We start from the raw sequence: 21,609 nt of genomic DNA on the forward strand, positions 1-21,609 counted from the left end.
CTTACCGGTACACAAATATTAATGATGTAATGCAGGAAGAACAGCACAAATGAAAACATATACACGCACGCTCACAAACACACTTTAAAAATTTTTACCAAGAAGGTCTGGAACAACCATCTTCTAATTGATTTCCAGTCAAAATGTTCCAGGCCATGAAATAAATACAGTACAAGAATATCAGCTATGTTGGATTACAAAATAATAAATACATTTTACAGTCAAATACATATTTGCAATGTTAGCAGTTAATATTCTGCTTTTGAACTATGACAAGTCAAGTCATGCGCAATTTAGCAGAATGAAGAAGCAATGTCTCCTTTCATTAAGTGCAACCTTGAAGAACAGGTTCAACCCAAAGAGTTGTTCCTGTGCCACTTTGGGGAGTGTTTCCTACTGTCAAACAACTCAGAGATTCTTTCATGTTGACACAGTGACAGACTTGTTCCATGTTGTTCATGTTCTGACAAGTGACTTCAGACAGTACTTAAAACTATTTGTGATAGTCAACACAAGGGTTGACCACTGTAACTTTTTGTACTTTGCAAAACAAGAATATTGCGATCGAGAAAAAATAGTTTCTATTGTAAAGTTCTCATGATCAGTTGCAGATTTGTACTACACCACATTTACATTTTATCCTCTCAATCAGAGGATGTAAAGGGGATCAGAATTTTTTTGTGCAAAACAAATTCTATTTTAGAGCACTGTAGTTCAGGGCAGCGCAGTCCCCTTGTGGTTTCCTTGTTTGCCTCACAGTTGAAAGATTCTGAGTTTGAGCTCAGTTAAGTGTCTTGTCACTTAAGGCTTTCTCGAGGGTCGAAAACATGCAGTCATTGGTAAATTGAAAACTCTAAATTGCCCCTTGGAATGAGCGTGAGTGGTTTCTATATGTGCCCTCCGACTGACTGGAAAACAGCTGCCATCAGCTACAACTCATATGCAACTCTAGTAAGGACCAGTGGTATAGAAAATAGATGAATGGATTTAATATTTCTATCGTGTTGCTTGTGTTTAAAGCGATTTTACCTAGCAGAGCAAGAGAAGAAATTCAGAAGTGAAGGGTAGATTGTGATTACATGACTTGCTTCGAGCCTGCACACAGGCAACGAATCTGTTGACAGATTGACTGCAAATGGGACGAGAGAGGATAACACTGTTTACAGGCCCTCATATTGCTTCATACCTCTAAGAAAGTTGTTTCCCTTGATTAAATTGTACAAATCAACTATACTGAACATCTTACATTTTATTGAACTGGCATATTCGTGCAGCCAACTCAGACCTCTCAAGATATTAAGCGTGAAAACAAAACACAGAAGTACTGACCTGTTTTCCTTCCAGGTAGTTCATCTGTTTACTTGAACATAATGAAGTCAGCCTCCCACTCAGCAGCAGTTCCCATGCTGCTAAGGGAACAGCTTGCAAAGCTGGTGATCAACCATCATGATCAAGCACCAACTGTGAGAAAACGCTACATGTGCTCCCACCAATTCAACTCCGGGCTGATTACCCAGAGTGTATTCATGGACACTCATGCTTCAGACGCACTAACTGCTCTTTGAGACATACATTTTTGCCAACATTCTTTTTACTAGAACAATACTGGTTACATAGCGGCTTCAATTAAAAAAAAAGGGAAGTTGAGGAAGAAGAACCACAGCTATAGCAATGAGAGCAACAACAGCAATTAAAAAATAGAAATAATAATAAAATAAATCTGAACACTTAGTAATGAAAAATCACTGATAAAATCCATCCGTCCCTCCGTCTGTCCCTCCATCCGTCCTTCTGTCCCTCCGTCTGTTTGTTCATCCATCAATCCATGCATCTAAAACAGGGGTGCCAAACTCATAGTTTCCTTCGGAGGGCCATTAAGACTTTCAATGCCTTCAAGACTAGTACAAACTGTTCAAATATTTTAAAAAGATGGATGTAATACAATTTGATAGCAATATTTCAGTATGATGTGGTTGGCCGTATCTGGCCCCTGGGCCTTGAATTTGATACTTATGATCTAAAAGGTACTGTGCTGCCCTATTACAATATTTATTAGCATTATTGTTGATGTTAAAGTCAAACCTTTATAGAAAAATTTAAGTAGTAATTATTATTATTATTATTATTATTATTATAGTGTTATAGAACTGTAGTCGTCGTAAGCCAATCTAGCCGCTGATCTTGTGGCAGCCTGTAGTTGTCGCTGTTTCATATGAAAGAGAATAGAGTGGGGAATGACTTGCGGGAGAAGAAGTCGGAACGTCACATCCGCGTACCACAGCCGAAGGTAATGTTTGCTTTACCCACTGTCATATTTACATAATTTTACATTGGTAGTTATCACATTTGCACTGGCAATTGCAGCATTTTCTGTTGTGCTTATGCTTCTAGCTCCAAGCTACGTGTGCTAACAAAATCTTCCGTTGTGATCTGACGTGTGTGATTTTTTGAGGGGGATAAATGTCGTTTGTGCAAATACTAAAATTTAAATAACAGAGGTCAAATCAAACGGGGCACGGCGGTTCGCCCTTCAAAAATATCTTCCAACAACAAATTTGAATCTCGCCTGGTAAATATGTGACACACCAAAACATCCTGACGAAAAGCTTCACAATGTTCTAATGAGGCTCACACTTAGGATAAATCTATTACTGCTTTAAAAATGCACTCGTCAACAGTACACATTTTCCTGCATGTAGAAAATCCCAACCAATTAGAGAAGGGAGATTTACAAATGGCATAAATAAATCGATAAGTACAGGTGAAAAATGCAAAGTTTAGGTTAATGAAATTAAAATCACTTTTGGAACGTGTATACTGAATATCTAAAAAGAATTATTCACATCAGAATACTTGATAAGTTTAGGTAGTGAGAATGAATTATGTGGATTTTACAAACAAATCCTAAAATTCAAACAAAAATCTAACGCACGAAATTTCAATATTTACAAGACAACCATACAGTTTGAAACATGGTCAGATAGATCCTTTTCTGTTTTTTTTAATTGTAGATTTAAATAGTGGGTGTGATTTTAATTGTCTTGTAAAGGTTTCAGCGTTACAGTCAACTTAGTGCCTTTTGTTGAACTATAGTGTGATTTTAAGGTTGTTCTGGCATGCATTCATGCAGTTACCTGGTCGAATAATTGCAATTTATAATTTAAACGTGTCGAATATTCTGTGGCATTTCAACGTTATTGAATAAATGAGTCGTGTTTATATTCAATTTGAGTGATTCCCCCCGTTAAAACGATGTCTTATATCCATAGGATGATGTAATTTTTACTAAGGGGTCACAAAGGTGTTATTAGCATCTTGCTGATGTTTCCTCTACTTCTTCATAGGTGATCAGGACACGGCGTTGATTTCAGCAATGTTGCGCCTCATCACCGCATCATTGTGCCTTCAATGTCACCGTGTGACATTTTTACCTTCAAGCTTCAGACCATGTGTGACCCTCAGCTCAGCAGAGAACCAACAGACTGTGGAGGCTCTGTATGATCTCTCTGTTGACATCCAAAAGGTGAGAAAGCTTAAAAGCTGGGTCTTGCATCAGAATCCCGCATACACAAAGGAGGTTGCAGATTTATTAAAGGGCCTGGGTGCCTCAGGGAGCATCATTTCTCAAATCTTAACGGTTTACCCGGAGGCTGTTCTCTGCAATCCAGACCAAACACTTGCACAGAAAGAGCTCTGGACGTCAGTGTGTCCCAACCAGAAAGAGCTGGTTCGTATCATAGAAAAATTCCCAGCCTCCTTTTTCACCTCCTCAAGTCACCATGACAACCAGCGCAACAACATCACTTATCTTCAGAGCTTAAACCTCAACAAGCGCATGATCACCAAGCTCATGGCCAGTGCCCCGCAGAGCTTCAGCCGTCCAGTGGAGCAGAACAAGGACATGGTTCGCACCCTCCAACAGACCTACCGGGATCTGGGAGGAGATGAGGCCAACATGAAGATCTGGCTTCAGAAGCTGCTGAGCCAGAACCCCTTTGTGCTCCTCAAACCGCCTGAAGTGTTGAGGCAGAACATGCTCTTCCTGCAAGACAGAGGTTTCAGCACAGCAGAGCTCCTCTACCTCCTCTCCAAATTGAAGGGCTTTGTTATCGAGCTGAACCCGGACAGCATGCACCGCACCCTGAACTACTCCCAGGACATCTTGGGCTGCTCCGAGACAGAACTGCGAGACATTATTGTCAGCTGTCCGGCATTACTTTACTGTCCTGAAGATACTCTGGCTGAGCGCTTCCAGGGGCTCCTCCGGGCCGGAATCAGCATGCATCAAATTATTCAAACGCCGACTGTGCTGGAACTGACAACACAAATAGTTAATTATCGCATCCAGAGATTGAAGTCACGTGGTTATGACGTCAGGACTGCTAGTCTGGACGTTCTTAATGGAACTAAGAAGGATTTTGAGGTGAGCTTCGAGAAACTACAGCTATGCAGTGCGAGACCACTGTTTAACCCTGTTGCTCCTTTAAAAGGAGATGACTGATGCACATTTAACGGACACTAAAAACAAACGAGTTAAACTTGAAATGAATTAAACTTTGAATGCCAACATGTTCTCATCAAACTAGTTGTCTATGCGCCTTTATTTATACATTTAATCATTACAGACAGACTACCACCACACAATGTAAGCTTGATAACCTTTAAGATTAAAAGAACAAATTAAATAGGATTGTGAAATGCGGAAAACAAGTGGACATGAATATTGGGACACACCCGGAGGAAAGAAGAACGTTCTGTGTGTAATTTGTTTTTGATTCATCACAACGGTGTTTAATAGGCTGGCGATCAGGATGATTTTCACACCAGTCATCCAAGCATATCTTGTTTTGTGCCCTGTGGACAAAAAGGAGGCTGTAGAAGAAACGATAGTCTGCATCTTGACTGCCAATGTCCTCTTCAGCAAGCTCTATCGAGCACTAGTTCAGGGCCGCAGTCGCTGGATGCATTGCATGGAATGGAATGCCAATTGAATGTCTCCATGAGACATTCAAATAAGTGCGATTGAGAAAAAAAAAACCTTGGTTGGATAAAGATAACTCACTTTAGTAACTTATCAAAGTGTGAATCTATATATTTTTTCCTCATGCAATATAGTCAAGTACATTTTTCATGGTGCTTCAAACCGTTGTGATCTTTGGGGATTGGTGACTTTGTTTGCAGGAGAAAATTTACATTTAAAAAAAAAACCCAACAACAACCCTCTTGTGTGGGATCTGATGAAGTATGTTTGATAACATTTTTGTTCAAACACTGCAGCTGCCCAAATGGAAAAAGAATTGTAACCAATTCCCATATCACATTAAACTTGCACCCCTGAGTTATGTGTTTGTCAAATGTATGGTTGAGTTTACAGGAAATCAAATCATTTTATTTGCAGCCTGTGCAAATGTCTCATTTTATCACAATGTTGTTGGTGGAACAGCTCTCAGACACTTTTATAGTTATTTTACAGATGGGGACACTTAATTATGACACCATTTCACCTGGAAAATTTTCTGTCATCATTTTGAACCAGAGCAGTGCTCTTTGAGTTGGAAATGATTTTGTGTCACCTTCATCCAGTGAGTTGTTTCGAATGTGTTTTGCAAAATGGACTAACTACTTGAATTCACTTAAAAGGACTCAAGCCCATATGGTTTTGCTTTTAAGTTAGGAAAAAATGCATTCTTTCTTAGTAAACAAGTGGGACAATCTTTGTTATATTTTGAAGGTGTGCTGTTCTTTTTATAACCAGCCAACTCCCTTAAAATATGCATCCTAGCACTTTTGTTTCCCAGCTTATGAATCAAGAAAGAAAGCAAGGACTAGAATGTCCAGACGGAAACATAAAGTCGACATTAACAACTTCCACTTCCCATCTGCTGCTGCCGTTGTCATCACTCAGCATGACTGTGTACTCATGGTGATAGCCGCTGGGCAAGTGAATGCATCTGCTGATAATGCATGTGAGCTCAGCAGATGGATTCTCGAATAGGGATCATATTGAGACCATTCACAACAGCAAAGCCCCAAGGGGGCCTGAGTAATGCTTCACGTACACTCATCATCTGACTAATTCTACACATTCTTTAGTTTTAGTCGAAGCCACCGTTGTGCACCCGTGGCAAGTAATGAGTTCTCTTGAGCACATTTTGGAGCTGCCAATGGAGGCCCATGACAAAGACTCCACAAAGGCAAAGCCAGCTGGGTTCACTTGTCCTTTGCTGACTGCCCGTTGATGGCAAAGTCGAGCCAGAGAGGTTAATAAGGATGAGCATAAATTGTCCTTTTTCATTTCCAACATGGCACAGGTTGATATTAGTCGCGCGGAACTTATTGCCTTTATGGAGCATATCTCAGCGGAAACAAGATGACATCTGCAATTAAAAGCAATGAATTTTAGCTGAAGTGGGACAGCGCATGGAATGTGGTAATAAATACACTATATTTGAAGTGGGTTGATATCTTTTAATCTTTTGTATTAAGTACAGTCTTCAGTCAAACTCTGCAGTGAATGTTATGTTAAATGTATTGAACTGTATGCTGGTTACTCTCCTGCAAGTGGTAGGGAAAAAATAGATGCGGTCTCCCTTTGCAGGTATAACAAGGGTCACTCTTTAACTTTCTAAAAGACATTGTCGATATCACACCGACATTCCTGTTTGAAATGCTTTGCAATCATTCAGAATACATTTATGAGGATAGACGTCAGCGATGTAGGATGTGAGGGCCTCCTAGCTCACATTCTTGCTCATTTCAAAGGAAAAGATGTTGGAATCAGAGAATGAATTGCCCTAAACGTCTTGGTGAGATAAATAATTAAGTTTAACTCCTTATTGATGACTTAATATAATAATATAAATGTGTTTGTGTGTGTGGGTATATGGGTTTCCTGTCAGAATGTGTATCCTATCTCAAGTTTGCAATTTACACTTGAGCTACAGTTTTTGTTTAGTGCTTTGTCTCTCTCTAGTGGATATAAACTGCAACTACAAAGTCGTTAACCTAAAGCGGCACAAAAATTTTACATTTTGGTCTAAAGTCACATGTTCTATAACATTATTCACAGTAGTTTTAAATTGTATATTTCATGAGAGCTGCAACAAAATTGTTGAATTGTACAGCAGAGAAATATGACTAGCAATGGGACAAAAATAACCCCTCCAACTAATTCATTTGACTACCACCACGAAATATACCTTAACAGAAATGATTCCAACTCAAACCTATGGAGTCTCTCGTGGTGCCAAGGTTTATTCATTGGTAATCTGTTACCTCACATGTGTACCATAGTTTTTGGTAAACTGAGGGAAAAGTTTATAAATGCATACCATTATTCTCATAACCGGGGGGGGGGGGGGGGCTCTGAACAAACCATTACAAAAATCCGTGAAACAGAAATGACCAGGGTGTGATATACTGTAGTGCAGACAGTCAATCGCCCACAACAACAACAACACAATACCATATATGTTTTTATAACAATGAGAACTATTACCACACACAGTGACATTACAACAACATAACAGACATTGAAAAGGTCACTTAACCTCACTGGTGTCATTGAAAAAATTCTCTTCATCTTTGTGAATCTTTCTTCTTGAATACCTGGAATTCATATTTAATGCCATTCTCCTCGTGGGTTCCACTTGGCACTCCAGCAAATCTTATTTGGGGACAAAATAACAAGAAAAGTAACCAATCCACATAGCCTATAAAAAATATCAAGACAGTTAGTTTAAATGACATTATGTTGAATAATGACAATTAAACTCTATGGACTATATAATGAACTATTTCACTCTCTATAAGTTTAATGGCCAGATACTCCAAAATTGACTATTTTGTCATCCATCCTTAAGTGAATTCGGCACTGAGTATGAATTGATTAAAACATATTGTAAAGTACAACCTTTGTATGTAAATGCAACAAGTAGTCATTCTTGTGTTCAGGGTCACAGAGGAGAGTTAAAGAACAAGCGAGGATGAGAATACGCACCTTTCCTGTTTTTTGAAAACTTGTGGATCCATCTCAGGGAAGAAAACATCACACTCAAATTCAGCCATAATATCTGTCAGGAAAACCAAATCACACCAGGGATGATCCAGTGCATCCTGTAAAACAAACAGCAAACAAACAATGACAGCAACATTATGTTGTTTTTTTAGTTTGTGGATTTTTCAAGAGAATTGAGCCTCACAAGAACTGGATAAGACCTGGCCTTTCATTAACCATAAAATGTACCTTGTAGACCCGAGTGCCTCCAACAACCCATATGGTCTCAATCAAGTCTGCAAGTGGATACTTTGCAGCCAAAAGGAAAGCACTCTCTAGGTCTTGACAAAGGAAGTGGGCATGATCTGGGACTGTCCTGTGAGACAGATGTAAAAGGAATGAAACTGGAGGTACAACAAATGAATAGACAGTAGATGGGTAGTTCTCCAAGAGTGATGTTCAATTCTATTGTCAAATGCTGACTCACGATGACAGTGATTGATTGATTGATTGATTGATTCATTCACTGATTGATTTTACTCGACAGCTCAGTGCTTGGTGCACAGGTACAACATGATGCAATGGAGTCAACATCTCTTGCGAACAGAGGGGTGAGTGAATTATCTTTATTTATTCAGAGCACATGGCAGGCAGGTTTGTTTTAAAGCATTATTATTAGAAGTATTTTTACCTAGTTTTGAACATGTTTATTGTTGGGCTCACATGTCACACTTCGGAACCACATTTCAGAGAACCACCCATAATTTATAATGACTGCCTCTGGCAACCAATGTCCATCTTGACCATATGTGGTCTCTTCTCTGTATGAAGTTGTACTCACTCCAGTGTTTCACTCAGTACAGCATGTAAAACATTAGCCATTGGGAACATAGTCTGAGGGTTGGAGAACCAGCTCAGTTTGCCCCACACCAACATATTGAACTTTCCTGTAAAAAAAAAAAAAATAATAATGATGAATATTAGCATTTGACTTGATGTCTATCACAGATCTAAATGCTAAGTGAAAACATGTTAACTTATTTTACGCCTAAATAATCATACTGCGTTCACTAATTCATAAATAGATCAATATAAACTGTTTTGATATGAAAATGATTGTAAACAATTGGATGACTCAGGCGGTACTTGTTATTTGATATCAATCTACCTTGTTCATCTAAACGGAAGGCAAGACTAATCCTTTTAGTAACTATACAAGAAACTATGTAAATGTTTAATTATACAAGAAGCTGTAAATCTTTGCAAAATTTTAACACATGCATTGGTGCAGAAAGGCACAAAGTTCGAGTTACTTCAGTTCAGAATTGTAGATTGAAGTTGGCATTACCTGGTTTTGAGACTTGCGTAACATTGCTGAGAAAGTACTGGAACTCAGATCTGCAAATTTTAAGAAGTCATGGAAAACACGTTAGTATTCTGAGGCTTCAATTTTCTCTTTGTACCCAAACATGTTCATTGGTTTAAATTTGGCCATATTCCATTTTAAAAGGCCAAAATTACCATTCCTAACCAGTATGTGGTCTTATTTTAGAATTGTAATACATGTACACATACATGTCCCTGCTGAAGCTGCTGTCTCCATGACCCGACCCTGGATAAGCGATAGATAATGGATGGATGGAAGATGGATGAATGTACATATAGTACATGTATACAATTTGGTAGTGGCTTCATAAAACAAAGCCCCACAGTACAGCAAGCAAAATGTAACATGAGAAAATGTGAGAAACATACCATACTATTTAGTTTACAGCTTCCCAGCAAACCCACTGAACCCAACTTAATGTGAGCATCTTGAGACATATGCTTTCCCCCCCTCCATTGAATGTGAGAGCAAACACATGACAAAGCCACAAGAATTTTATGATTAAGGATTCATCTTTTGATATCTACAGGGACATTGTGGTCTGGGTACACGAGTTTCCTCGCCAGAATTGATTCTCAAAATATTGCAGCCTGATCTTCTGGTTAAATCTGGCTTCTGTCATTGAAGAAGAAAAAAAAAAAAACGCTTTTGTTATTTATGCTTCAGGTAAAGTAGCAATGTCATGCAGCCCTACCAGTTAGTGAAAATAATTGTAGGTAACAAGAACCAACAGAGCTCTGTTGAGAACCGGAAATACCTCTTAATACAAACACGCAGCTTAGAAATGGTTTGGAATCATCATTTGGAGAGGTGTTAAAAAGCATACCATATAATGTAGTGGTATACAATTATGTTGTGGGTATGGTCATGGTGTAAATAACATACAACATTGTGGCTGCAGTGTAGAACAGCACAGGTAACCTGTAAACTACAAAAACAATAATCAGAAATGGTCGGTGTACTGTTTTGACAGTGGCCATTATAGCGTGTCGTTTTGTGATGCAATAAGCATGACGCTGCACAAGTTTGTACCTCCTATTCAATGTTACTACAATTTACTCTCTCTGCGCAGCCTGTCAATATTTGTGCATCATCACACGGCTTCAAGAAACATCAATAGAGGTTTAAAATTCTGGAAAGTGTTTTAAAAGAGTTCATCTGAATCCATAGTCTTACGGTAATTTCCAGGGCAGTGTGCCATTTTTTCCAATGCCTCTGTCTTTGCACGCCGCTGCGATGACGCGTACAGGTTTCTTTTGCACTTCCATCTTCAGAAACCCACATTACTGGTGTACCCACAAGAAGTTCAGGTCCGATTCCGAGTTGAGCTCAGATCCTGTTCCGAGCTTGTCTGATAACGCCCACCGAGCTTCTTTTGCCATTGGGTTAATTCGCAGAATGTGGAATTTGTACACGATGGCGTTTGAGCATGCGCTTTTCATACTTTGTGGGCGCACACCTCTGGCGGCGGCAACTCAATGTCATGTAACGCATTTAGCGCAATTACGAAATTACCTGTTACCTGTCATTATGATAAGCGATTAAAATACAAGAGTTTTTGACAATGTCACTTTATTTTCAAAACAGGTAGCATCTGGTCATTCTTTATACAAAATAAAATAACAACATAAAAATAAATCACGTCATAAAACTGCACGAGTTTGAGACATCAGTCAAGTTTCTGTTACGGGTTTGAACATGTATTCTTCATGAAAAACATTCATTTACATTCTTTATATACATACAGTATCTGTAATGGTGTTTTCAGTTAGATACACACCTAATCTAAAAGATCAAATACATATTTATAAAATATCTTGGTCGGCACAATCAGGAAACTTGTGTAAATAAATAAGGTGACAGAATCTCGTACAGTTCAAAGAATTACAGCATATTAAAATTACTTTGCTCCAGGTTGTTGTGTTATTTTAAATTACATGAGCTTAATGTGGTGGCACACTGGTTAGCGGGATTCGATTCAGAGTCTAAGCTTCCTGTGTGGAGATTGCATGTTCTCCCTGTGCCTGCGTGGGTTTCCTCGAGGTACGCCAGTTTCCTCCCACATTCCAAAATCATGCCGATTGACCAAATTGCCCATTGGTGTCAATGGTTGTTTTTCAAAGTGAGCTTTCTGATTGGCTGTCGACCAGTTCAGGGTGTACCCAGCCTACCGCCCTAAGACAGCTGGAATAGGTACCAGTGCGCCCGTGTCCTCGTGAGATGAATGAATATTAGCTTAATATGTGTGAAAACAATGGACCATACAAAGTAAATCGTTTCTTAGTTTAGCTCACTTAAGGAAGTTAATGTGTTGACAGTGGTAGGGGTTTAAAATCTAAAAGCATGACAAGAACACTTTGTTATATACATATATGTTATGTTTTTCATATCGTCGGCCACATACATAGAAAAGATCATTGTTAGAACATCCACAGGTATTTTGTGTTGAGTTTTTTTCCTTTAGCTGACTTGTTCACCCATCTGGTTGATGTTTTTGTTACAATATCTGTTAAAAAAAAACGTCATCACAAAATTTGGTTTTAGACAATTGTGCTCTGTGGCCGATGATATGCAGATGTGTAACTGACTGTTTGCAAACCAATAGTCCTGTTGGGGAATGGACAACAATGTTTTTGGCTTTGTGAAAAGATGGCCTGGCAGCCCCTGATGTACCAAGACTAAGGTACAGACTGTCTGTGGGAAAATGTCTAACTTGGAGATTGGTTCACGCTAACAACAAACGTGCTGTCTATAATCAAATTGCATTTACAAAGGGTACTTCTCAAAACAAATTCAATAGTCAGTAATACAGGGACCTGAATTCATCACTCCCCAGCGTGACTCCACTGAGGGCAGTATCAGTTCCAGTAAATTGTCAGTAGCTGAAGGCACAATGTGGTCTTTTGGTTGCCGTTCAGGTTGTTTTGTATTCCGTCCTTTGCAAGACTATTTGCTTGGCCTTAGGGATTTGGAGTGGTTCTTGGTTTGGCCTTCTTCATTCCGTCGCTTATGCCTCAATTGTCCTCTATCTGCATTCAACTCACCTATTGGGAACAAGCACATCACACATAAGGAACAAAAGACATTTGTGCGATATCTTTGGGGGTCTTTTGTGTGTACGTGTGTGCTACAAAAGCACATGAGCATATCAAGCCCTTTTGGGAAAAACAAAGGCATGACTGTAGACAAAATGAATGTATGCAACTGGACCTTGTTCTGTTACAACTGTTGCTTTATACTTATTACAGTATACTGTTGATGCACATAAAGCTTTCGGGGTGGGCATAGAAACAATGCATTCAATATCGATTATGTGAAAAGATCTTGTGGCAAAATGGAGTGCCCTATTTGGTTGCAATTATCAGATGTGGTGTTGATTCACTCTCCTTTTGTTATTCTGTTAATTCATTGACTTTTAAACCGATCGATAGGAAATATGTTGGTAGAATTTTCTACTGTTGTGTCAGATATAAAAACAGACTGTATTTTACGCAGATGGTTAGTTCCTTCTGATATTTTAAAAACAATCTGTCTATAAATGTGTCAAATTTTATGTCTTCTCATAAGAATATCAATCAACTGTGAAAAACTGATTGTCTTAATTTGATTGCAAACATGCAGTTATATTTTAGACAACATTCTTTATCAAATGTTAAGGGCATGGTTCGAAATATGTAGAAGGGATGCCGTCTACGGCGCAAACACTCTACCTTCTTGATATGTCCCCTTCCGGATTGATGCATCTTCGGAGGAGCCTTCTGGCCCTTGACTAGTTCTTGGGGTGACTCCTCCCATGTTGTCATTTGTCCCGCTGTTGGAATTATGTGGGACTGTTGCCAGCAAACCTGAATGATCAGCAATTTAACCAGAAAGCACAAAACGATTTTAAAAAGTCCGCAATTCATTGCACATTCGTATAAAATCAATAAGCAATGTACTTGTTTGGAAAATAAACAACACATTCAGAATCATCCAACGGCACGTTTTCTAAAGTGCTTGCCCTCATTGTGACGGTCCGGACAAACTGCCGTAGATAATGTTAATACCGTCCGAATGCGACCCTCAGTAAAAATGCATGTATAATATTTCATCAAATCCTCTTTTAAAATAGTTTGCCGCACTTTTAAGAACATGAAGGTGCTTGAAGGCGCACTCGAATTTGCGGGCAGTCAAAAATCCCCGACATTCTTTACCATACGTTCTGAACGCATATACCAAAGACCAATGAAAAGGCTTCAAAGGTCCACAACACTTGACAGAAGCACAAAACCTCTTCTTGCTTTAGATAATGTAACCCCCCCCATTAACCTATTCTACTACATAAGGCAGTATTTCACATCGTCATTTTTAATTATTCTTCTAATTATTAAGTCTTCTTCTTCAGGGCGTCAGCGTGTGGAAAACAGGAAGTTACGTAGCACACAGGGTGACGGCTGGGCGTAAACACGTTTACTGCACCCATGTTTAGTAACATTACAGAGATTTCGAGTCCCGTCCAAATTGAACATTTCTATGACAGAGATCAGATGGTAAACAGTGATTACTCTGCGTACCCCTCTAAAGCTAATCCCATCCAAATAGGGCTTATGACTAGGTGTAGTGGAGTTACCCTTACATAGTCCGCTGTAGGAGGAAAGCTGCTGATAAATTTGCTTCATCCGCTCTATGTTGACACGGCTGGCTTCAGCATGGTTCACCATGGGCTTTGGGTAGTGGACCCCAATGACACACTTGGCAGCCTTCTGTAGTTCATCTGGGGCATTCCACGGATCGTAGATATATTTGGCCGGAAACCCTCTCAATATGGGCAAATAACGTCTACAAAAAGAAATGAAAAAATTCAGGTTAACCTGACAGGCTGGTTGGTCATTTTGCTCTTGAGAACAAATTCGTACTGCTACTTTAAGTTTCAAATGTTGCAAAATGTAGGTTGTCATCAGTGCATTGTAAAAGCATCTTGAAAAATTGGCTTCCTTATGTTGGCTCACGAAACAGAACAATATTCATCTGTGAAAGTGCAAATTCAGAGAACCTTTACTCGCCTAATGTAGTCGCCGTTAGGATCCGCACGTCGCCCAAATCCCACGGGGCAGTAACAGTGGAAAAATTGCTGGAAAAAGGAACTGCAAGAAAGCCACATCCAGCTGCCTGCGTTTACACTCCAGTCCGCATCTAACAGCAACTCCTCAAACACCTGGCGGGATGCAGTCACGGTTCATTTCGGAGAGCATTTACAAGCAAGCTTTGTGTGCTTACCTTCATGCCTTCTTCCCAGCTGATCCAGAGGTCGCCCCTGGTGAGGAAGCAGGACACAGCGTGTCTGGCCAAATGGTGGATCCAACCCTCCTGCCTCAGCTGGGTCATAATGGCATCTATCCAAGGAAAGCCTGTCCGTCCCTCTGCCCATTTGGCGAGCGCCTCTGGGTTTCGTTCCCAGGGTATCAAGACACATACAGGGTTTCCCTCCATCTTATCAAAACAAGAGTTGTTGGTAGCGGATGTGTAGAAGAACTCCCTCCATAGCAGTTGGCCATACAAGGAAAGCGGCGGTGTGCTGCTCTTTTTCACCTATTTGACAAACAAATTTTTTTTTTTAAATAACCTCGTCTCGTGATGGGTTCTATTAAAAGACCAACAATAATTCCCTCATTACCCTCATGTACAGGTCAGTAAGCTTGAAATAGAAGAGTCGGCAAGACAGGCATCCAAAGCGAAGGTAGGGGCTGAGGCCTGTAGGACTTGCCAGGAGCGAGTTGGCGCTCATTCGAGGACGTTCAAAATTTGCTACCCATGCCTGCAAACAGGCACAAGATCACCCACAAGGCAGGGAGAAGCAGAGGATAGAAAAGTAATTTTCCAGGACAATTCACACTTTTCCAGGACATTTTTACCCCCCCTCCTCCTATTTTTCATGTGTTTTCAAATTTGGATCTTTTGTGCAGTAATCAGTCTTATTAAGTGAATGGGTGGGAATACACCAAAAAAAAAAAATCGGCTCTAAATATAATGCATATGATGCCCATATCTAGGTCCAATAAAAAGTAAAACTTCAGGTAAAACTGTAAATTGTATGGTTTGTCCACTATGGTAAAATAGTGAGCTTTTGGACATGTTTAACCTGTTTTGGTCTTTGTACCTTTCTCTCAAGATGTCTCTCTAGTCTTAAGAGGGCTTCTGTTTCTCCACCAGGCCAAACTGCTGTTGGTAGGCCCTCAGTCTCAAAACCTGAGGAAGATGCATTTATTAAAAATCTAGCAGAAAAATCAGACAAGCATTAGCTCAAAATCTTACCAAGTTCCTCCAGTGACGGCACCACAAATTTGTCATCATGGTCCTCACTGATGGGTGTTGCGCAATTTTTGAGAACTTCCAACGTGATGGTCTCTACCGGAGAGTGCACAGCATCCATACAACTGAGGAGTCCCTGGAAGCGCTTGTATGTAAGAGGAGGTTGACCACCATTAGCTTCTATGATCCTTTAGGAACGGAATTAAACACAAAATTCCTCATTATACTCAATCCAACATACACAAATGGAAAGTAACTACATTTGTGTCTGATCACTCACTTGTCTAGATCATAGAGGGTGTGCGAAACCCGCACCATGACCTCGACCCCCGCCTCGGTGGCTAGCTTTTGAATAGCAGCGTCACGTTCCTTGCCAAAAGGCTCTGAGTCATATTCATAGGATAAATGAGTTATCTGCCATTCCTGGGGAGAAAGTGAAAATATATCCAAAATAAATTTGACACTTCAAATAGGGACTTCACAAACTTGTCTCTGCAGTGTTGGAACAATTTATTTTACTATACTGTATGTTCCCGCCACTACATTTTTCCCATACCCAGAACCCGGTGGCTTTAATGTGACAAGGGTTCTTTATTAACTTTTACTGAGCATCATGCTGAAAAAGATTTACAGAAACTACATTAGGCTATGTGTCTGACATGCCAACGACCATGTACACTGACGTTATGTGACATATTTTACATTGGTACATGTTTTTATTTTCCTCAGCCATGGAAGGGAAATTGTAACATACAGTTGTGTTCATTAACACATCTAGTTGTTTGAATATAAAACTACTGTTGTAAAGACTATGATCATTGCTGGTTTGGGAGCTGTATGCCATGTCAACTTACACGAGATTTTCAAATTCCCTATCTATCTATCTATCTATCTATCTATCTATCTATCTATCTATCTATCTATCTATCTATCTATCTATCTATCTATCTATCTATCTATCCGAAGCTGTGTGCAAAAAAACAAAAACAAATTGTACCCTTGACTGCTACGCCGTCAACTTTGTTGCATTAAACCTACCTTAAATAGCCTGGGGAAGACATCCGTGGGTTGACCTCGAATGACAAAGAGGCGGGAGTTGAGTTTACGCAGACTGGCATCTAGATCCTCTAAGCACTGTAACAGAAACCTGCAAACAATCAGAGAGTGTCATATAAAACTGTATTTCTTCTGTTGAATAGGGTCACATCAACATTAGACCAAATATAAACAAGTGGGCAGCAAGACTATGTTTTTTATTGACACTGTTCTTTGCTGTATCGATTTGACAACATTAGTTGAAGACTCTAAGGCAGTGGTTCTTAACCATGTTGGAGGTACCGAACCCCACCAGAGAACGTTACACGCACGCCCTCGTGTGGCTGATAAGTATAACTGCTAATCATAATGACAAGCATTGCTCCAGACTACAGAAGATAAACTTACTAAAATCCATCGGGAAATAGAATGACAATTCGACAGTTAGTATTCTGCCAAGAAAAATAAGCAGATTGCCGCAAAAGACAAATTTACCTCCACCTGTTGATGCCCACGTTTGACGAGCCAGCAAACCAAGGGTCCAGGATGTAGATGCAGCGTAAACTGTGGGCCCCTCGTATAGAGTCCCTTAAAGACGGATTGTCGTGCAGCCTCAGTCCCTTTCGGAACCAGTGGATAGCATTGGCCACCATATTGACAGCGCACTACACGAATGCAGATTATATACGATGGGGGCGGGACGTGTGGGCTGGGGCAGCAGTTTACAGACGGACAAATCTTGCAATGCAAATGAATTGCTAAAGATAAATTAGCGCTTGTGCTAAAGTTAACCGAGCTCCATTCAATTCTCCACACAGTTATTTTTTCTGGGCAGTCGTGGCCGCATGTGTGTGGACAGCAGATAACCACAGCACGCGAAGAAAATTAAACGCGCACACCATAACAAATCCTTTCCCGTTGCGCTATAAATCCATCCCTGTCAATGTTGTTTCTGAAGGCGAGCATGAATCCGACATAAAATCCCGTTTTAAGTTTTAATGTCGTCCCCTGGAGCATGCGTCGTGTAAAACAAGACATGCATTAAATCTAGCGACCTATTTGCAGATAAAAGGATTGTGCGAAGCTGTCTTATTAGCCAGGTAAAGCTGTCCTTTCCTTCCTTGTGTGTCAACATCTCCTCGCATTGGAATACGTTCAGCAAAGATCGCGACGCTGTGATTGGTCAGCACAGACTATTACGCAACGCTTTTGCTGTCACGTTTCAGTAGTGTGCTTTTTAGGCCGTGTTTACATGTTTTCTTTGAATGACTTTAAAACCTGCAAACCTCAACTCTGGTGGAATTAGCTGCACAGTGTGCGTAAAAGTAAAGTACTGAAGACCATGTCAAAGAAAAAGGAGAAAGAAACGTAGCAAAGCTTCACTGAAAGCAGCCAATCAGAAGATTGGCGTTGGGAAATACGTTATACACAGAGGTACCCGGATAAGCACATGTCGTAACCGCGCTGGCTCAAAAGACGTGCGCTTGATTTGTCATCCAGTTCACGCCGATTTTATTTTAATTGTGACTAAAGAAATCCGTTACCTGGGTTGTGATTGCCTTATAATCATCAAAAAAATGATCAGCATTATTGATAACGACTTTTCTAGCATCTTCATATTCATATAGTGCTGTGCTCGCCTCCATATTTGCGCCATCACCATGCAACTTTTCTGTAATGTGTAACTTCTTTTTTATATTATTTTGCACAGTAATTTGGGTGTTTTAGAAATATAATTTGGCAATACTCAATATACTGTATTTTTATTTTATTAATTTTTGTTTTTTAAAATGGATGGATGGATAAGTGGTTACCCTGGTTAGCATGTCCGCCTCACATTTCGGAGGGTGCGGGTTCGATTCTAGTAACTCCGGCCCTCCCTATGTGGAGTTTGCATGTTCTCCCCGTGCCTGCATGGGTTTTCTCCGGGCAATCCGGTTTCTTCCCACATTCCAAAAACATGCTTGGTAGGCCGATTGAGCACTCCAAATTGCCCGTAGGTGTGAGTGCGAGTTCGTCTCTGTGTGCCCTGTGATTGGCTGGCAACCAGTTCAGGATGTCCCCCGCCTACTGCCTGATGACAGCTGGGACACGCACCAGCACGCCCGCGACCAGTGTCATTGTGGGTCCCTATTCAGCATAATTTCGATGCTTCTCTTCTCTAAGACACCTGATTCAAACGGTCAGTATCATGATACGGCTTCTGCAGAGCTTGCTCATGAAGCTGATCATTTGAATCAAGTGTGTTGGGGGAGAAAAATATCCAAAACATGCAGTATAGGGCCCTGGAGGACCGGAATTGGTGCCCTTGCACTGATGTTTCAACGACCTAACTAAATTGAGTTACCGCTTTGTGCCTTTAGAGGTCACTGTTGCTCCAGAAACATTTTCATCCCGTCCCTTAATTGTGAATTTTGCTCCAGACGAGAAAGAAAAAGCTCAGATTGTGAGCAATACTGCAGTTTATGATATGATATGAATTATTTCCAGTCAGGTCATATTTGAAACCTGAAGTAATAGTTAGACGCTAAAATCATGCAATTTGTATTAGAAAAACAAAAAATCCACATCATAATGAAGATAACAAAAACAACCGATAAGAAGTATGCACGTTATGACTATAACTATACAATGTAAGCCATACAGCCTTTACAAGCTACCAAACAAAGCATACAGGTTAGAACCCAAAAGACATTCCGTGCTACGAATGACCTTGGAAACACTTCAGGTCTTCTCAGTAGCAGTAGGTTATCTCCACACAGACACAACGCTATATTACGCCTGGAGTAAATTATTAATGGTCTTGAATCGTGTTACCATCAGGCGTGGGTCTGAAAAAGTATGTTGGAAAAGGCTTGATCCTTTTCCGCCCAAATTACCAAGTGTTAAATGAAAATTAATTTGAAAAAATTGTGTAAATGTATTTTAGCCTCGTTGTAATTTGGGGAGCATGCATATTTCAGTGTAAATGAGTACGTGCCTATATTCCCATGCGACTGAGATGTGTAACATGGGGAAAACAATGCTGATATCAGCGAATTTTTATTAATAAGCCTTACGACGCGCTCTATTAGTGACTTTCTATTGACAGCTACGATTCGTCCAATTAGAAATAGTTATTGTTTAACATCGCGTGGCGATTGGCTGTCACTTGGCTCCATGTCCCCGCCCCCAACTGTCATGCACTGCGCTGGTCAAAAGGTTTGACGGCTGGTGGACCGAGCTCTCACTCTTTTAACTTTGTATTCTACCGTCCAGAAAATTTCATTTCCTGCGCATGGAGCGCGCGTATGTGCACTCGTCGATTCTCTCCACTTTTTCTTTTCGCTATGAAGCACAATTATGGCAAGCAGTAGCAAGTCTGCAGCAACGAGGACCCTGGAGGATTTGACTCTCGACTCGGGATATGGTGGAGCCGCCGACTCCTTCAGGTCTTCCAGTGCGTCGCTGTGCTGCTCGGAGGCACATGGGGGGAACTGCTGGCAACTAACGGACTCCATGCACAGTCGAAACAACAGCCTGGACACTGTCAACACGGTCCTGGTCGAAGACGTCGAGATCCTGGAGTGCACCGGCCAGTGCGCTAAACTACCCGAGCTTGAGGATGTGCCGTGGAGCCTCGGGGAGGTGGCGAGAGCCTTGCAGAGGGACGAGGGAATGAGCGTGCAGACCCCATCGCAGGACGTCCTGCTTCGGCTCTCGGCGCTGGTCAGCCGGGCCCTAGTGAGGGTCGCAAAGGAGGCCCAGCGCTTGAGTTTGCGCTATGCCAAATGCACCAAATATGAGATCCAAAGTGCCATAAAGATGGTCCTGTCGTGGGTTGTCTCCACGAACTGCATCGGCGCTGCCCTCGGCGCCTTGTCCCTGTACAACATGAGCACTGAGGAGGACAAGTTCGGCCGCGGCAAGTCCGTGCGCTGCGGGCTCGTCTTTAACGTGGGAACATTCTTCAGGTGGATGGTCGATAGTCGGATCGCGGCCAGGATCCACGAGCACGCGGCCATCTATCTGGCGGCGTGCATGGAGAGCCTCTTCCGCCAGATACACGAGCGAGTGCTCCGCAGTGCGCTGCTGGAGCGGGACAACAGTATCCCCAAGTTGAGCGTGGAGAGCTTGGAACAGGCCATCAGCAGTGATGCTGAGTTGTGGGGATCACTGCAGCACTGGCAACATCTCATCTGTGGGAAAAATGCGAGTGGTGAGTAACCGCTCGTGCATATTGAGTTTGATTGAGAAGTTTTTGATAGCCACCAAGACGTGTAGTGAAATCCTCAAAGGTTTTACAGTGCGTATAGGACTTTTCAACGTGACGTCACACCATTACAAGAAAGTAAACAAAACCTTTTATGTCATTTAACCAAGGAGGCTTACGTCATTTGATTGTGTGGCGTCAGCAGAAAAGATGTGACGTTAATTAAATGGCTTAAATATTCTTATTAAAAACTTTATTCAGGTCCCACTAAATGAGGGTCTGAGGCTCTGAGTGTGTGTGTGTGTGTGTGTGTGTGTGTGTGTGTGTGTGTGTGTGTGTGTGTGTGTGTGTGTGTGTGTGTGTGTGTGTGTGCGTGTGCGTGTGCGTGTGCGTGAATAATTTTTTTCAAAAAGTCTCCCGCTGTTGAATATTTGGTATTCGGCAGGATTTTATTTCTCTTCTGAGGAAGGGGGGAGCTTGAAGATACACGGGTCCAGGGGAGGCTGAGAACATAATGTATAAATCGCATTTTAGAATATCAAATAAAATGCTGGTAGATCTTAACCGGGTCTCCACAGATTTCAGGTGATGCTGTAGTCCAAGGTATAGTGCAACCCTTGGTATTTGGATATCCTACTGAAAAAGATGCGAGCATACCAAGGCACTGATGTTCATGTGTTACTTTATTTGGGAATATTCTATTTGGAAGTT

At 41.0% G+C, this 21,609-nt stretch overlaps 4 protein-coding genes across 6 annotated transcripts in view; 2 read left to right on the top strand and 2 right to left on the bottom strand.

The window, feature by feature from the left end:
- Positions 1-2,223: 2,223 nt before the first annotated feature.
- On the top strand, positions 2,224-4,582 carry mterf2 (mitochondrial transcription termination factor 2). Its single transcript, XM_037255366.1, has 2 exons — positions 2,224-2,287; positions 3,345-4,582. The coding sequence occupies exon 2, from the start codon at positions 3,374-3,376 to the stop codon at positions 4,499-4,501; it is 1,128 nt and encodes a 375-aa protein (XP_037111261.1). The 5' UTR covers positions 2,224-2,287; positions 3,345-3,373; the 3' UTR covers positions 4,502-4,582.
- The window catches only part of btbd11b (BTB (POZ) domain containing 11b), a 72,221-nt gene continuing 54,027 nt past the window's right edge, over positions 3,416-21,609 (top strand). For 2 of the 3 annotated variants that reach the window (XM_037255362.1, XM_037255363.1), the window contains exon 1: positions 19,883-20,904. In XM_037255362.1, the coding sequence (XP_037111257.1) occupies positions 20,049-20,904 (856 nt within the window). In that variant the 5' untranslated portion in view covers positions 19,883-20,048. Of the gene's footprint in view, positions 3,524-8,543; positions 8,608-19,882; positions 20,905-21,609 lie in introns of those variants that run through there. The other variant, XM_037255364.1, reaches the window with a different exon arrangement.
- On the bottom strand, positions 6,448-10,790 carry zgc:153031 (uncharacterized protein LOC557552 homolog). Its single transcript, XM_037255367.1, has 7 exons — positions 10,560-10,790; positions 9,345-9,394; positions 8,838-8,943; positions 8,246-8,372; positions 8,000-8,115; positions 7,483-7,666; positions 6,448-6,978 (listed from the first exon to the last, which is right to left on the bottom strand). The coding sequence occupies exons 1-6, from the start codon at positions 10,649-10,651 to the stop codon at positions 7,579-7,581; spliced, it is 579 nt and encodes a 192-aa protein (XP_037111262.1). The 5' UTR covers positions 10,652-10,790; the 3' UTR covers positions 6,448-6,978; positions 7,483-7,578.
- Positions 11,762-17,850, bottom strand: cry1b (cryptochrome circadian regulator 1b). Its single transcript, XM_037255365.1, has 11 exons — positions 17,202-17,850; positions 16,710-16,818; positions 15,952-16,094; positions 15,675-15,859; positions 15,520-15,608; positions 15,037-15,177; positions 14,640-14,951; positions 14,426-14,577; positions 13,999-14,201; positions 13,094-13,228; positions 11,762-12,427 (listed from the first exon to the last, which is right to left on the bottom strand). The coding sequence occupies exons 1-11, from the start codon at positions 17,357-17,359 to the stop codon at positions 12,330-12,332; spliced, it is 1,725 nt and encodes a 574-aa protein (XP_037111260.1). The 5' UTR covers positions 17,360-17,850; the 3' UTR covers positions 11,762-12,329.

The sequence above is a fragment of the Syngnathus acus genome, chromosome 6 (assembly GCF_901709675.1).
Source record: "Syngnathus acus chromosome 6, fSynAcu1.2, whole genome shotgun sequence".
Lineage (NCBI taxonomy): Eukaryota > Metazoa > Chordata > Actinopteri > Syngnathiformes > Syngnathidae > Syngnathus > Syngnathus acus.